This window comes from Papio anubis, chromosome 10, assembly GCF_008728515.1.
Source record: "Papio anubis isolate 15944 chromosome 10, Panubis1.0, whole genome shotgun sequence".
NCBI classification, from domain to species: Eukaryota; Metazoa; Chordata; class Mammalia; order Primates; family Cercopithecidae; genus Papio; species Papio anubis.
Window position 1 is genome coordinate 62,272,636 of NC_044985.1, and position 17,502 is coordinate 62,290,137.

The 17,502-nt window shown below is 42.3% G+C and overlaps 1 protein-coding gene across 50 annotated transcripts in view; it reads right to left on the reverse strand.

The window, feature by feature from the left end:
- TTN (titin) overlaps nt 1-17,502 on the reverse strand; it is a 272,676-nt gene that overhangs the window by 33,911 nt on the left and 221,263 nt on the right. For all 50 annotated transcript variants that reach the window (XM_031651844.1, XM_031651839.1, XM_031651871.1 and 47 more), the window contains one exon: nt 372-17,477. In XM_031651844.1, the coding sequence (XP_031507704.1) occupies nt 372-17,477 (17,106 nt within the window). The remainder of the gene's footprint in view (nt 1-371; nt 17,478-17,502) is intronic.

The window sequence follows — 17,502 nt, forward strand, 5'->3', positions numbered from 1 at the left end:
ACTTTCTGATACAATTTCTGTACACACACACATGCACATACATATGATATATGTGTCAAACACACTATATATATATGTAAAATCTGTGTATATATAAGCATGTATACCTACATATACATACAGTTAGATTCAATAATACTTAAATTCAACATAAATTGTCCAATTTTAGCTATGTAAATTTCTGTTTTTTTAATCAACGAAAGACTTTCTTCACTAGAGATTCCATTTTGTGCCATAGTATGAATAGTCTGGGGTGTGAAGGGTGTGAACCCAAAAGCATTTAAGATGAAATAATGACTAATTAGAATGATTCACACTATTCTAGCAAAATTAATGTGGCTATGTAGAATTTCCTTATTCTTAAAACATACCTGTTATTTTTACTCCTTCCTTTGTTTCAGCTGGTATACCAACACCAAACTCATTTTCTCCAGAGACTCTGAAGTAGTAGATAGCTCCTTCTTGTAAATTGGTAACTTTGTAGGAGAGGCGGTTACAGTTGTTGGTCACAGAGACCCATGCTTTCTTGCTGGCCTCACGTTTTTCTATGTGGTAATTCTTCACTGGTGCTCCACCATCGTTTTCAGGAACATCCCAGGATAACACTGCAGACTCTTTGGTTACATCTTGCACAGCAATGTTGGTTGGAGGACCCGGGGAATCTAAAACTTTGACAACTAAGGTCAGTGAAGCAGCACTCAAAACATTCTGAATTGTTAATGTGTACTTTCCAGAGTCATTTCTGTTGGCATTTTCAATGGTCAGTGAGGTACGAGAGTCTGTGGTATCAATATAAGCTCTAGTGCGGAGGTCAGTGTCTGGCTTACTCCACAAGACATTGGGTACTGGTCTTCCTCGGAAAGGCACAGTCATGGTAAATGAGGCACCGGCCTTGACAATCAAAGTCTTCCTCATTTCACTGTCAATATCAAATACAGGTTCTTCTTCTCTTTCCTTTGCTATCTGAGGGTCGGAGCTATCACTGGGGTCACTAGCACCAACCTTATTGACAGATCTTACTCTGAAAATATATTCAGCTCCTGTTGTTAGTCCACTTATTGTATATTCTGTCCCTCGTAAGCTCTGAATGGCAGTTTTCCAGTCAGTGTCATCAGATTTTTTGTATTCAACAGTATATCCAGTTATTGGGGCCCCACCATCAAACAGTGGCTTAACCCAGGCAATAGTTATAGTTGTCTTGCCTGAGTCCACAATTTTGGGTTTAGATGGAGGAGATGGTAGGAACACTGGATCTTCTGCTCGAATTAAGGGAGAGGTTTCACTTGGAAGACTTAGGCCAGCAGCATTTTCTGCATAAACACGATATTCATATTCACATCCTTCCCGAAGTCCTGTTGATTTCACTCTCAGATCATAAACTGGTTTTTTGTTTACACGCACCCATCTTAGGCTATTTTTCTCTCGTCTTTCAATTATATATCCAGATATTTCACTACCTCCATCACTCTCAGGTCTTGACCAGCAAAGCGTCATAGATTCTTTCGTCACAGAAGTAATTTCCAAAGATGTGGGTGGACTTGGAACTGTAAATGGATCTAGTGCCTTTACAGCTACACTCTCTAGGGGCTCACCAACACCGTATTTATTAACACCAGTTACTCTAAATATATATTCATTGCCTTTGAGTAACTTGGTTACTTTGCAGGATGTCGTCCGTAACTCTCCTTCACATATTGTCCATGCAAGGTGGCTTGTTTCACGTTTTTCTACGATGTAATAGTCGATATCTGCACCACCATCTTCTTGGGGGCGTCCCCAGGAAAGAGAGCATTTCTCAGCAGTGAGGCCATTTATTTCAAGTGGTCCTGCTGGTGGACCAGGCTTATCAAGTACCTTGCAATTAATGGCCACAGACCGAGTGCCGGCAACATTCTTCAGTGTTAGTACATATTGCCCAGTGTCTCGTCTTACACAGTCTTTAACTGTTAACAAAGTATGATTGTCTGTTGAGATGATTTCTGTTCTTGCTCTTTCTTCAATTTCTACACCATCCTTGGCCCAGGAAATTACTGGCAGAGGTCGCCCTGCAATGTCTGCATTTATCTTAAGGACCTCTCCAGCTTTGACAACAATAACATCTCGGAACTTGACATCCATCATAATTCTTGGAGCCTCAACATCATCTTTAACTGTAATAGGCCCAGTGGATTCAGATGGCTCACTAATTGAGTCAGCAGCATTCTTTGCAAAAACCCGGAATTCATAACGCTGATCTTCAGTAAGTTCAGTTACTTCAAAGTGTGTTTCCTGTATATTAGTATAATTGCACTTCAGCCACCGGCCATCTGGTAGTTCTCTGCGTTCAACAATGTATCCTGTGATCTTAGCTCCACCATCATAATGTGGTTTAGACCATTTAAGTGACACTGATTTTCTTGTGATATTTGTGACTTCAGGTTGTCCAGGAGGGTCACAAGGATCTCTTGCAGGGACTGGTTCACAAGATTTACTGCATTTACCGATTCCAGCAATATTCTCAGCATATACACGATACTCATACATCAGTCCTTCATCAAGGCCGGAGACTTTCATTTGAGTATCAGCAATGAGGATTTTATTTGCTTTTGACCAAAGAATGCTGCTTCTTTCTTTATACTCAAGATGATAGCCAATTACTCGACTTCCTCCGTCATTAACTGGCACTTGCCAGGTTACAAGCATGGTAGATTTTGTGGCATGCACAACTTTAGGAGTACCAGGAGGACCTGGGGGACTGAATGGATACTCTGCAACAACAGCTGAAGATTCACTGTAGGAGCTCTTTCCATAGCGGTTTTCTGCACAAACACGGAACTGATACTCACTTCCTGTCGTCAGGCGAACTATTTTAATGGATGTTCTTGCAACTGCTTGTGAAACTGTGTGCCATGTTGTAGAGGTGGTTTCTCTCTTTTCAACGATGTAATTGCTAATTTGGCAGCCACCATCATATTCTGGAGGATTCCAAGAAATGGTTATGTTGTCACAACTAACTTCATCAATACGTATAGGACCTGGAGGTCCCGGTCTGTCAAGGACAATTATAGTAAGAGGAACTGTTATGGATCCAGCACTGTTTGAAACACATAATTCATAAGTTCCAACGTCTTCCCTTGAAGCTTCCTTAATAGATAGTGATGTTACAGTCTTTGAAGAAGAAACATTGACTCTAGTTGTCTCTTTAAGAGTCTGACCATCTTTTTTCCAGTTCACAGTAGCTTGAGGTCTTCCTTTGAATGGCACATCAATCTTAAGTTGTTCTCTAGCCTTTACGTTGAAAGTATGGAAAGGAAGCTCAACTGAAGGCTTTATTTCAATATCCCTTGCAATTACTGGCACTCCAAGTTGTCTTGGATCACTTCTTCCCTTTTCATTAACTGCAGCTACCCTGAAGACATACTCTTCTCCTGCAGTTAAGCCAGATATAGTTGCTTCTAGAGTCTTAACTTGTGTGCAGGTGCTCCACTTTTCACTCCCTTTAGTCTGCATTTCAACCACATAACCAATAATTTTGCTGCCACCATCACTTTCTGGTTTCTCCCACTTAATTGTAGCTGTATTACGGGTCACATCAACAAGAGTTACTCTTCCAGGTGGGAGGGGTGGTTCAGACACTTTAACGGGTTCCGTTGTTTCAGCTGGCAAACCAATCCCATATTCATTGGAAGCCAAGACTCGGAAGTAGTAAGAACATCCTTCTTGTAGATTTTCAATTCTGAAAGTAGTTTTAGTGCAATTGTTTGTAACAGTAGCATAGGCTTTTCTTGTAGTTTCTCGTTTTTCAACAATGTAGTTTGTAATCTTAGCTCCACCATCAATAAGTGGCGGTTCCCAGGACAACGTCACTGAGTCTTTCTTCACTTCTCTTACAGTCAAATTCACAGGAGCACTTGGTGAGTCAAGAACTCTGACGTTAACAAAAGCTGTTTTGGAGCCACTATTATTTTCTAATGTCAGATTATACCGACCACTGTCAAATCTGGTAACATTATCAATCACCAACATTGTAAATGAGCTGGTCACCTCGATCTGAGCCCTATCAGTGAGAATGCCTTCTGCCTTTTCCCATTTAACTTCGGGTTCTGGTCGACCTTTGATAGTGACAAATAAGCGTAAAGTAGCACTTGCACGCAGAACGACCACCTTTCTGAGATCAGCATCGAGTTCTATTTCTGGTGGCTCTATCCTCTCCTGAGCAACCACTGAACCAGGTAGAGTTGCAGGTTCACCTACACCTTCAGAATTGATGGCACAAATACGAAAGTTATATTCAGTATTTTCTTTAAGCTTGGTCACTGTGAACTGCTTTCCTTGTAGTCCTGTTGGTGGAGTACAAGTTGTCCATTCATCTGCAGCAGCTTCTTTGACCTCTACAACATAGCCTTTAACAGGTGCACCACCATCATAAATTGGCTTACTCCATGCCAGGGAGACAGAAGATCTGGAAGTGTCCGTCACTTTTGGATTGCTTGGTGGACCTGGTGGATACAAGGCATCACATGCACGGTAGAAAACAGATGGCTCACTAGGTTCTCCCACACCAGCTGCATTTTCAGCAGCAACTCTGAATTCATAGGAATGGCCTTCGGTAAGACCAGTTACCCTGAGCCGGAGATCCGTTAATGTTTTCTTGTTGCACTTGGTCCATCTAACGCCTTCCTTATCTCGTTTTTCAAGAATGTAGCCCTCAATTTCAGCACCTCCATCGTCTACTGGGCGTGCCCATGTTACTACCATAGAATCTTTGGTGATTGCTGAGACTTCAGGTGTTGAAGGAGGACCTGGTGGCTTATAAGGATTACAGGCTGTAACAGGCCCAGATTCCAAGGGCTCTCCAATTCCATATTTATTCACAGCCATGACACGGAAAATGTACTCATTACCAGGAAGAAGTTTAGTAACTTTGTAGTTAAGGGCCTGTACCTCAGTTGAAACCTGGGTCCAAGAGAGTCGGCTTGTCTCCCTCTTTTCAATGATGTAATGTGAAATATTAGCACCACCATCTTGCAAAGGTGGGTTCCATGCCAGGTAACATTTTTCTGCAGTAACTCCAGTAACTTTCAGAGGCCCTTCAGGAGGCCCTGGCCTGTCAAGTACCTTTACAGTGATGGGTATAGACTTTGTACCACCAACATTGCTGAGTTTCAGAATATATTGTCCTCCATCAGTCCGTATACAGTCTTTGACAACAAGAGTTGTTTTCTGAATAGTAGATTTAATTTCCATTCTAGCAGCTGTTTCTTCAAGTTCTTTTCCATCTTTTGACCAAACAACATCAGGTATAGGTTTGCCACGGATGTCGGCTTCAAGAACAAAAGTCTCTCCTGCATGAACAACGATGACATCTTTGTATTTTGGATCCAGAGAGGCATTTGGTGCATCAATTTCATCTCTTGCAGTAATGGCACCACTACTTTCAGATGGTTCACTAAAGTTTCCAGCTGCATTTCTTGCAATTACTCTAAATTCATATCTTTGGTCTTCTACAAGTCCACTCACTGTAAATTCAGTTTCTAATACGTTGGTAAAGCTGGCTTTCATCCAGCGGCCATCAGGTAGATCTTTCTTTTCTACAAGGTAACCTGTTATTTTGCTACCACCATCATAGGCAGGTTTCTTCCATTTCAGTGTGACATTGTTTCTTGTAATAACAATGGCTTCAGGGCGACCAGGTGGGTCACATGGATCACGAGCAATAAAGCATTCCGACACTTTGCTAGGCTTGCCAATGCCAACAATATTTTCAGCAGAAACTTTGAACTCATACTCAAGGCCCTCATCAAGCCCAGTTGTTTTGAATTTGGTGTCCTGAATGGGGGTCTTATTTAACTTGACCCATAAAATACTGTTCTTTTCTTTCTGTTCAAGATGGTAGCCAATAATTTTGGTGCCTCCATCATGAACTGGCTCATGCCATTGCACAAGCATTTGATCTTTTGAGATTGATGTCACAAAAGGAGTTCCAGGTGGTCCAGGTTCTTTAAATGGATACTGTACAATAACTGGCTTAGAATCCAGTGGGGCACTTTTTCCATACCTGTTTTCAGCAAAAATTCTAAACTGGTACTCCGTGCCTGTTTTCAGTTTGGTTATTTTAATTGTTGTTCTTGCAACTGTTGCTGATACCATGTGCCAAGTGGTGGTGGTTGTATCTCGCTTCTCTACAATGTAGTTGCTTATTTGGCAGCCACCAGTATAGGCTGGAGGTTCCCAAGATATGACTACAAAGTCTGCACTAACTTCATCAAACCGAACTGGGCCAACTGGAGGTCCAGGCTTTTCTAAAACGATAACACTGAGATTTTCTGTTGCTGTGCCTGCACTATTTGTTGCTGTTACGGTGTATTTTCCAAAGTCATCTTTGTTACCTTCTTTAATGTGCAAAACAGTTGATGTAGCTGTTTCTTCAACGTTTACTCTTGTTGTCTGTTTAAGAGGCTCACCATCTTTGACCCAAGAAACGTTAGGTCTTGGTCGGCCTATAACTGGAATTTCTATTTTAAGATCTTCTCCAGCTTGGATACTATATGTGTTAAATGGTAACTTTAAACTAGGCTGTATAGTCAAGTCCTTGGCTATGACAGGAACACCCAGCACTCTTGGATCGCTTTTTCCTTTCTCATTATAAGCTTTGACACGGAACTGATATTCTTGTCCAGAACTCAAACCAGTAACAACTGCATTACAGACTTTGGATTCGGCCACAATGCTCCATTTTTCAGTTCCTTTGGGCTGCATTTCAACAACATACCCCAGGATTCTGCTACCACCATCATGTTCAGGTTTCTCCCACATAAGTGATGCACTGGTCTGGGACACATCAGTGAGTGTAACCTTTCCTGGTGGGGAAGGAGGTTCAGCAGCTTTCACGGCATCAACAGTTTCCACTGGAACACCAACTCCAAATTCATTTTCAGCCATGACTCTGAAGTAATAAATGGCTCCTTCTGTAAGATTTTCCACTTTAAAACTTGTTTTGCTGCATTTACTACTCACATTAGCATATGCTTTTCTGGTTGACTCACGTTTGTCAATCACATAGTTCTTGACCTTTGCACCTCCATCAATGATGGGTGGCTCCCATACCAGGAGGACAGAATCTTTTCTCACTTCTTTGACTGCCAAATTCTGTGGTGGTCCTGGAGTGTCAAGAACTTTCACAGTTACAAAAGCAGACTTTGATCCACTGCTGTTTTCCAACTTAAGAATGTATTTTCCAGCATCATTTCTATCACAGTTATCTATTGATAGTTGGGTATAGTTTACTCCCTTTTCAATTTGGACCTTATCTGTGAATTCACCTTCCTCTCGAGACCAAGTGATCTCAGGCGTTGGACGACCTTTGAATGGAATGTGAATTCTGGCAGATCCACCAGCTCTTACAACAATTCCTTTTCTTAATTCAGAGTCAAGGTCAAGTTCAGGTGCTTCAAGTTTGTCTTCTGGTTTCACAGTACCAGGAACTGATGTAGCCTCACCTAAACCAACTTTGTTGAGGGCACAGACTCGTATTTTATACTCTTGGTGTTCAGTGAGTTTTGAAATTTCAAATCGAGTGACTCTTAGGCCAGTCTGTGGAGTAACTATTTGCCATTCTTCTTCATCTGCTTTACAGATTTCTACTACGTATCCCAGGATCTCACTGCCACCGTCATAGATGGGTTTACCCCAGGCAAGTGTGATTGAATTTTTGGTGGTGTCTACAATGTGTGCATTGGTGGGTGGGCCAGGTTTGAACACAGGATCACAGGCTTTATAATAAACTGTAGCTGGACTTGGTTCCCCAACTCCAGCAGCATTTTCTGCAGAGACCCTGAATTCATACTCATGATCTTCTGTTAATCCTGTCACTCTTAGACGCAAATCTGTAATGCGGCGTTTATTACATTTTATCCATCGAATGCCACTTCTGTCTCTTTTCTCTACAATGTAACCAATAATCTCACTTCCACCATCACTATCTGGACGGTTCCAACAGACGGTCATGGAGTCTTTGGCAATATTTGTGACTTCCAAGCTTTTTGGTGGTCCAGGAAGCACAAATGGATTTTTCATTAGTACTGGTGCAGATTCCAAAGGCTCTCCAACACCATATTTGTTGACAGCCATTATACGGAAAATATATTCATTACCTTCTAAGAGTTTGGTAACTTTCAGAGAATTGGTCACAACTTCTGAAGCAACAACAGTCCAGGCAAGTCGACTGGTTTCTCGCTTTTCAACAACATAGTGAGAAATGTCACTGCCACCATCTTGAAGTGGTGGAGACCATGTTAAAGAGCATTTTTCAGAAGTGACTCCAGTAACCTGGACTGGCCCTTCTGGAGGTCCTGGTCTATCTAATACTTTTACATTTACTGGGAATGACTTAGAACCTGCAACATTGGAAGCTCTTAAAATATACTGCCCACCATCAATTCTAATTGCATCTTTTACAATAAGTAAAGCCTTGAAATCTGTGTTCTTTATTTCACATCTAGCAGATTCTTCAATTTCCTTATCTCCTCTTAACCACTCAATGGTAGGTAGGGGCTTTCCATGGACATCAGCCTCAAGTCTGAATGTTTCTCCAGCATTTACCACAATTGTGTCTCTGAATTTTGGATCCATTGAAATTCTTGGGAGTTCAACTTCATCCTTGGCAGTTATTGGTCCAGTACTGTCAGAGGGTTTACTTATTGCACCAGCAGCATTCTTTGCAATGACTCTGAATTCGTATCTTTGATCTTCAGTAAGACCTGACACAGTAAATTGAGTTTCAATGACATTTGTAAAGCTGGCTTTCATCCAACGACCATCAGGCAAATCACGTTTCTCTACAATGTAGCCTGTAATCATACTTCCACCATCATATACAGGTTTGGTCCACTGTAAAGTGATTTCATTTCTTTTAACCATTATTGGTTCTGGGGTTCCTGGTGGGTCACAGGGATCTCTGGCTACATAGCATTCAGAATTCTTGCTTGCTTTGCCTATACCAACAATATTTTCTGCATACACTCTGAATTCATATTCAATGCCTTCTTCAAGATTCTGTGCTTTGAATTGGGTATCATGAATAATAGTTTTGTTGACCTTTGTCCACAAAATACTATTTCTTTCTTTTCTCTCCAGGTGGTAACCTATGACTGGGCTTCCACCATTGTTGACTGGTTCATGCCACTGTATGACCATGGAGTCTTTGGAAATGGCTGTGGCAAACGGTGTACCTGGAGGGCCTGGTTCTTTGTAGGGATATTGAGCTACAATTGGATCAGATTCTAAGGCAAAACTTTGTCCATATCTGTTTTCGGCAAATATTCTAAATTGGTATTCTGTACCAGTTTTCAGTTTGGTCACTTTGAGTGTAGTTCTAGCAACAGTAGCAGAAACAACATCCCATACTGTGGTGGTTGTATCTCTTTTCTGAACAATGTAATTGGTGATTTGGCAGCCCCCTGTATATAATGGAGGGTTCCAAGATAATGTAATACTTTCAGCACTGACATCATCAAATTTAACAGGTCCTTTTGGAGGATCAGGTTTATCTAGAGTTACAATTTCGATGGATGCTGTCTTCTGACCAACAATATTGGCAACCATGATTCCATATTGTCCACCATCATCCTTATGAGTTTCTTTAATACTGAGTGTGGTGAGATCCAGTGAATCAGTAACATTGATTCTTGTGGTCTGCTTCAGTGGGAGACCATCTTTAGTCCAGGTAATTGTTGGCTTAGGACGTCCAGAAATTGGCACTTCTATTTTCAAATCTTGGCCAACCTGTACACTGTAACTACTGAATACAGGTTTTACATCTGGCTCAATTACCAGATCTTTGGCAACTATTGGAACTGCAAGGGACCGAGGGTCACTTCTCCCCTTTTCATTTACAGCAACAACTCTAAAAAGATATTCTTCCCCTTGAGTTAGGTTGGAAATTACTGCCTCAAGAGACTTTACTCGAGCACACTCTGACCATTTCTCACTGTGTTTAGCTTGCATTTCCACAATATACTGAATGATTTTACTGCCACCATCATGTTCAGGTTTTGTCCAACTCAGAGAGACACTGTTTCTGGTGACATCATCCACAGTTATTTTTCCAGGAGGTTGTGGGACTTCTGCAACCTTAATTGGATCAGCAGTCTGGGCAGGAAGGCCAATACCATACTCATTCTCAGCTGTGACTCTGAAGTAATAACTGCAACCTTCTTGGAGCTCATCGATTTTCCAAGAATTCTTATGGCAATTAGTTACAACAGCAGCATATGATTTTCTTGTGGCTTCACGTTTCTCAACAATGTAATTTTTTATTTTGGATCCCCCATCCAACAAAGGAGGTTCCCATGTAATTGATACTGAGTCTTTGGTGATTTCTGTGACTTTCAGGTTAACAGGTGGACTTGGCGTGTCCAGAACTCTCACAGTAACAAAGGCAGACTTTGTTCCACTGCTGTTTTCTAATGTAAGTGTATATTTTCCACTATCATATCGGTTGACATTGTCAAGAACGAGAGAGGTGAAACTGCTAGTGACATCAATTATAGCTGCATCTCGAATTTCACCATCCATCTTTCCCCATTTAACTTCTGGTGTAGGACGACCTTTTATAGGAACAAATAACCTTAAGGAGCCACCTGCCCTTATATTTATGATTTTCCTTAGTTCTAGGTCAAGATCAATGTCTGGTGCTTCCAATTTTTCTTCAACTATAATAGGTCCAGGGACATCAGCATGTTCTCCAACTCCAGCTTTATTAATAGCACAGATACGGAAGTTGTATTCATGCTTTTCCAACAGCTTTTCTACTTCTATGTTTGTTTTATTAATTCCTGTTGGTGGAGTGCACATTGTCCATTCACCAACACTCACATCACATTTTTCAACAATGTATCCTTGGATTTCACAGCCACCATCATATATTGGTTTGCTCCAAGATAGGAATACTGAAGATCTGGTAATATCTATGACTTTGGGGTTGTTTGGAGGTCCTGGTTTATAAATAGGATCACAAGCCTTTTGGTATGCAGAAGGAGGGCTTGGTTCACTAAGTCCAGCAGCATTCTCAGCAGAAACTCTGAACTCATAATTGTGATTTTCTAAGAGTCCAGTTACTCTCAGGCGCAACTCTCCAATCAGACGCTTATGGCATCTTGTCCATCTAATGCCTTCTTTATCCCGTTTCTCAAGAACATATCCAAGGATTTCACTGCCACCATCAGATGCTGGTCTTTCCCATACAACAATCATTGAGTCCTTGGTCACTGTTGTGACTTCTGGAGCTTTTGGTGCATCTGGTACTACAAATGGATTCTTGGCAATTACTGGCTCAGATTCAAGAGGTTCACCAACACCATATTTGTTTACCGCCATTATACGGAAAGTATATTCATTGCCTTCAAGAAGCTTAGTAACCTTGCAGCTGAGAGTCTGCACATTGGCATCAACCACAGTCCAAACTAAGCGGCTGGTTTCTCTCCTTTCCACAATATAATTTATGATATCACTCCCACCATCCTGAAGTGGAGGTTTCCAAGCTAGTGTGCATTTTTCTGCTGTAACTCCTGAGATAACAACAGGTCCTTCAGGTGGCCCTGGTCTATCAAGAACCTTGACATTCACAGTAACTGATCTCTCTCCTGCAACATTTTTGGCCTTCAGTATGTAATTTCCACTGTCGACACGTACTGCATCTTTTACACTGAGACTGGTGGCAAAGTCAGTGCTCTTTATTTCTAATCGAGCTGTGTTTGAAAGCTCCTGATCACCTTTTATCCACTGAATGGTTGGTATTGGTTTGCCATAAATATCTGCATCAATCTTGAATGATTCACCAGCATGAACCACGATTGTGTCTTTGTATTTTGGATCCATACTTATTCGTGGTGGATCTACCTCATCTCTAGCTGTTATTGCTCCTGTGCTTTCTGAAGGCTCACTAAGCACTCCTGCGGCATTTCGGGCTATAACCCGGAACTCATATCTGTGATCTTCAACTAGGCCAGTTACTTCAAAATGAGTGTCAATAATATTTGTAAAACTGGCTTTCATCCAACGGCCCTCAGGTAATTCTTTCTTCTCAACAATATAACCAGTGATCTTGCTTCCACCATCATAGGTGGGTTTCTTCCACTGAAGAGTCACAGAATTCCTTGTGACAATGATTGCCTCTGGCCGTCCTGGTGGATCACATGGGTCACGAGCCACATAACATTCTGATACTTTACTCGGCTTGCCAATGCCCACGATGTTCTCTGCGGAAACTCTAAATTCATATTCAACACCTTCTTCAAGACCAGTTGTCTTAAACTTGGTTTGAGGAATAGGTGTTTTATTCAACTTAACCCAGAGGATACTATTTCTTTCCTTGCGTTCTAGATGATAGCCAATGACTCTGCTTCCTCCATCACTGACCGGCTCATTCCATTGTACTTCCATGCTGTCCCTGGAGGACAGTGTGACAAGTGGAGTGCCAGGAGGACCAGGAACTTTGAATGGATATTGGGCTACAATAGGCTCTGAATTGAGGTAGGTACTCTTTCCGTATCTGTTTTCAGCTGCAATTCTAAACTGATATTCACATCCAGTCTTCAGTCTGCAAGCCTTTATTGTTGTCCTTGCAACTGTAGCTGATACAATTTGCCAGGTAGTTGTGGAAGTGTCCCGTTTCTCAACAATATAATTATTGATAGAACTTCCACCATCATACTTGGGTGGGCCCCAGGAAAGAGTAATACTATCAGCTGTCACTTCATCCATTTTAACTGGTCCAGTTGGAGGCCCTGGTTTGTCAAGGACAATAACATTAAGGGTTTCAGTAGCTTCACCAGCTGAGTTAGTCAGTTTAACCACATAATGGCCAACATCTTCTCGGCAGGCATCCTTTATTGTCAGTAGTGAATTATTTTCTGTGCTCTCTGCATTTACTCTGGTTGTCTGCTTCAGTGGTACATCATCTTTATGCCAGATTACAGCTGGGGTAGGGCGGCCAATGAATGGAACATCAACTTTTAGGTCTTCACCTGCCAGTACAGTGAAAGTATTGAACAGGAGTTTGAAGGCTGGTGGAATGACAAGATCTTTGGCGATCACTGGCACACTTAGTTGTCTAGGATCACTGATGCCCTTTTCATTCTGAGCTGAAACACGGAAAGAGTATTCTTCACCCTGAATTAATCCAGTGATAGTGGCTTCAGTGACCTTGACTGTGGCACACGTGGCCCATTTGTCACTGCCTTTGCTCTGCATCTCCACAATGTAGCCTAGAATTCGGCTGCCTCCATCATGCTCTGGCTTCTCCCAAGAGAGTGACACACTATTTCTTGTGACATCCATCAAAGTTATTTTTCCTGGAGGAAGAGGTCGTTCTGATGCTTTCACAGATTCCGCGGTTTCAGCAGGCAGCCCAATGCCATATTCATTTTCTGCGAGAACCCTGAAATAGTAGCTACAGCCTTCTTGAAGCTGGTCTACCTTCCAGGAAGTCTTGTGGCAGTTTGTTGCAACAGTTGAATATGCTTTTCTTGTTGATTCCCGCTTTTCAACAATATAGTTCTTGATTTTTGAACCTCCATCAAGGAGAGGTGGGTCCCATGTCAGTGTGACAGATGTCTTAGTGACCTCCTTTACCTTCAGATTCTGTGGAGGGCCTGGTGTATCAAGAACTCTAACGTTGACAAATGCAGACTTGCTGCCTGAACTATTTTCTACAGTTAGTATATATTTGCCACTGTCAAATCTGTTTACATTTCCAACAATAAGCAGTGTGTAAGAGCTTGTGGATTCAATGCTAGCTTTATCTAAAGATTCTCCATGTTCCCGGGCCCACTTCACCTCAGGTGCAGGCCTTCCTTTGATTGGAACAAAAAGTCTCAGCGTGCAGCAGGCCCTTATAGTAACAACTTTGCGCAGGTCAGCATCCAGTTCAATTTCTGGAGGCAGCATTCTGTCTTCAGCCTTCGGAGTTCCAGGAACAAGGGCAGGTTCCCCAAGTCCTTCGGAATTCATGGCATAGATGCGAATCTTATATTCCTGATTCTCTGTGAGGCCAGTGATAGTATAAGAAGTTGCCTTGAGTCCTGCTGGTGGAGTGACAATCTGCCATTCATCTTCCTCTGGCAGGGCAATCTCAACCATATACCCAGTGATTTCTGAACCACCATCATAGATAGGTTTATTCCAAGCGATTGAAATGGATGATCTGCTTGTATCTAGAACACGTGGGTTACCTGGTGGTCCGGGTTTAAACACAGTGTCACAAGCCTTGTAAAATGGACTGGTAGGACTTGGTGCACTAATTCCAGCAGCATTTTCAGCCATAATCCTGAACTCATATTCATGTCCTTCTGTCAGTCCAGACACTTTATATCTTAAATCAGTAAGAGTTTTTTTGTTGCATTTAATCCAGCGTTGGCCAGCTTTATCATGCCGTTCCACAATATAATTGATGATTTCACTTCCACCATCAGAATCAGGATGTCCCCAGCAGACAACCATCGAGTCTTTAGTAATAGCTGTCACTTCAGGGTTTTTGGGCGGATCAGGGGGTCCATAAGGATTCACTGCAAGCACAGGCTCTGATTCCAGTGGCTCTCCCACTCCATATTTATTTACAGCCATGACACGGAATATGTATTCATTGCCTTTCAAGAGTTTAGTGACCTTTAGCTTTGTTACTTGGACTTCTGAGGCTACATTTGTCCATGCCAATCTGCTGGTTTCACGTTTCTGTACTATGTAATGATCAATTTTGGCACCTCCATCATCCAGTGGAGGCAACCATGATAGTACACACTTTTCTGATGTCACTTCAGTTACAGCCAAAGGTCCTTCAGGTGGGCCTGGTCTGTCAAGAACTTTGACATTGAAAATGTGTTTAGCAAAGCCACCAGGATTAGTTGCTGTAAGGGTATAGGCACCACTATCCCTTCTTGTTGAATCTTTGTTTACCAGATGAGTAGAGAAATCTGCAATTTTTATTTCTAACTTTGCTGTGCCTTCCAGCTCTTTTCCATCTTTGGTCCATTCCATTGTTGGAGGTGGGCGGCCTGAAACATCAGCTTCCAGTCTGAATGCTTCACCTGCTTTTAATATAACTGTGTCCTTAAATTTAACATCCACCTTTATCTTTGGTGCTTCAATGTCATCCCTGCAAGTGATAGCATCAGATGGCTCAGATGGTGGACTGATGGCACCTGCAGCATTTTTGGCAATCACACGGAATTCATATGCAGCATCTTCTGTTAGGCCACTGACTGTAAATTCATTCTCCAAAATGTTGCTGAAGTTGGCCTTCAGCCACCGTCCATTAGGAAGGTCTCTCTTTTCAACAATATAACTGGTAATTTTAAAGCCCCCAGTATATTCAGGCTTAGCCCATTTAAGTGTCACTGTGTGTCTTGTAATATTTAGAGGTATTGGTTTTCCAGGTGGGTCGATGGGATCCAGAGCCAACATAGGCTCCGATGGCTTGCTTGGCTTGCTTTTGCCTGCCATGTTTTCTGCAATCACCCGGAATTCATAAGCAATGCCATCTGTAAGTCCACTTGATTTGAAAATGTTGCCTGGTACTAAAGCTTTGCTCACAGTCTGCCAGATAATACCATTTCGTTCTTTTCTTTCAACGTGATATCCTAAAATAGGGCTTCCACCATCAGAAAGTGGCTCATGCCAGCTAATGGTCATTGAATCCTTGGTAACTGCAGTTACCTGAGGGGTACCAGGAGGTCCAGGAACCTTAAATGGATAGTTGGCAACTATACATGCTGATGTGATGCCTGGTCCGACTCCGTATCTATTCTGAGCTTTTACACGGAACTGATACTCTAATCCAGTAGTAAGGCGGGTGGCTTTATAGGTAGTACGTATAACGGTGGTTGCTAACTCAACCCACGTAGTACTGTCAGTCTGCCGCATTTCCACTACGTAGTTGCTTATTGGTACACCACCATCGTTCTCAGGGGGATCCCAAGAGAAGGTTACAAAATCAGATGAAACTTCATCAAATTTGATTGGTCCAGTAGGTGGCCCTGGGATATCATGGACTTGAATGGTGATGACATCACCAACCTCTCCTACAATGTTCCTTGCTGTTAATGGATAGGGCCCACTATCACTTCTGACACACTCATTGATATTTAAAATGGTTGAAGTTGCTGTGGTTTCAAAATTAACTCTCTGTGTCTGTTTAAGAATTTGGTCTCCTTTTTTCCATGTCACTGTGGGCTTGGGTCGACCGAGCACTGGAATTTCAACTTTGATGTTGTCACCAGCTCTGGCAATGACCAGTTTCTGATAGATGCCACGGAGATCCAGCTCTGGAAGCATTGTCTGCTCCTTGACAATGACGGGTCTGCTTTCTCTAGGGGCACTTCTCCCCGCGCTGTTCACTGCCATCACTTGGAAGGTGTATTCCTCTCCTTCAGTTAGATTCCTCACAACACATTCTAACCCTTTCACGGTTGTGATGTGGGTCCACTGGTCAGAGCCTTTTCTTTGGGCTTCAATCACATAGCCAGTGATCTTGCTGCCACCATCGTGTTTGGGCTTAGGCCATGCCAGGCTGACAGTGCTCTTAGTTATGTCCATGATGTTAAGGCTGTCTGGTGGAGATGGTGCTTCAGAGGCTTTTACAGGCTCTGTAGTTTCTGTTGGCTCACCAATTCCATATTCATTCTCTGCCATCACTCTGAAGAAGTATTCACACCCTTCAGACAAGCCGGTAACTTTATATGTGCATTTATGGCACTTAGTGGTGACTGTGGAATAAGATTTCCGTGTTGCTTCACGTTTCTCTACAATGTAATTTGTTATACGTGAGCCTCCATCTATCAGAGGGAGGTCCCAGTGCAGGGTGATACTGTCCTTTGTGATGTCTGTAGGCCGCAGGTTGAGGACTGGGCCTGGCGTGTCCAAGACTCTGACATTCACAAAGCCACTTTTCTTCCCAGCCGGGTTTTCAATGGTCATGACAAATTTACCGGTATCATATCTGTTACATTCTGGGATAATCAGAAGAGTAAATGATTCTGTATTTTCAATGTTGGCTCGGTTTTTCAGGTTGATGTTATCTTTGGTCCATGTCACTTCAGGAGCAGGACGACCTTTAATCGGCACAAATATTCTAATACTGAGCCCTGCTCTAACAACAAGTGTTCTTCGAAGCTCAGCATCTAGTTCAAAATCAGGAGCCATTTCCCGTTCTACAATTTCAACATCTGGAATCACCGCTGGCTCCCCAACACCTGCATCGTTGATGGCACTGATTCTAAAGTTGTATTTTTCTTTAGTCTGAAGATCAGGAACAACGAACTGAGTGATTCTGAGGGCAGTTCCTGTGGTATCTTTTATCCAGGCCTCGTCTCCTACTTTTTGATGCTCCACAACATAGCCGGTGATTTCAAGTCCACCATCATAATGAGGCTTGCCCCATGCCAAAGAAGCAGATTTCTTGGTCGTATCAGTGACATGCGGATTTGAAGGTGGCCCTGGAGGATCTGAAAAAGAAACAAAGACACAAAA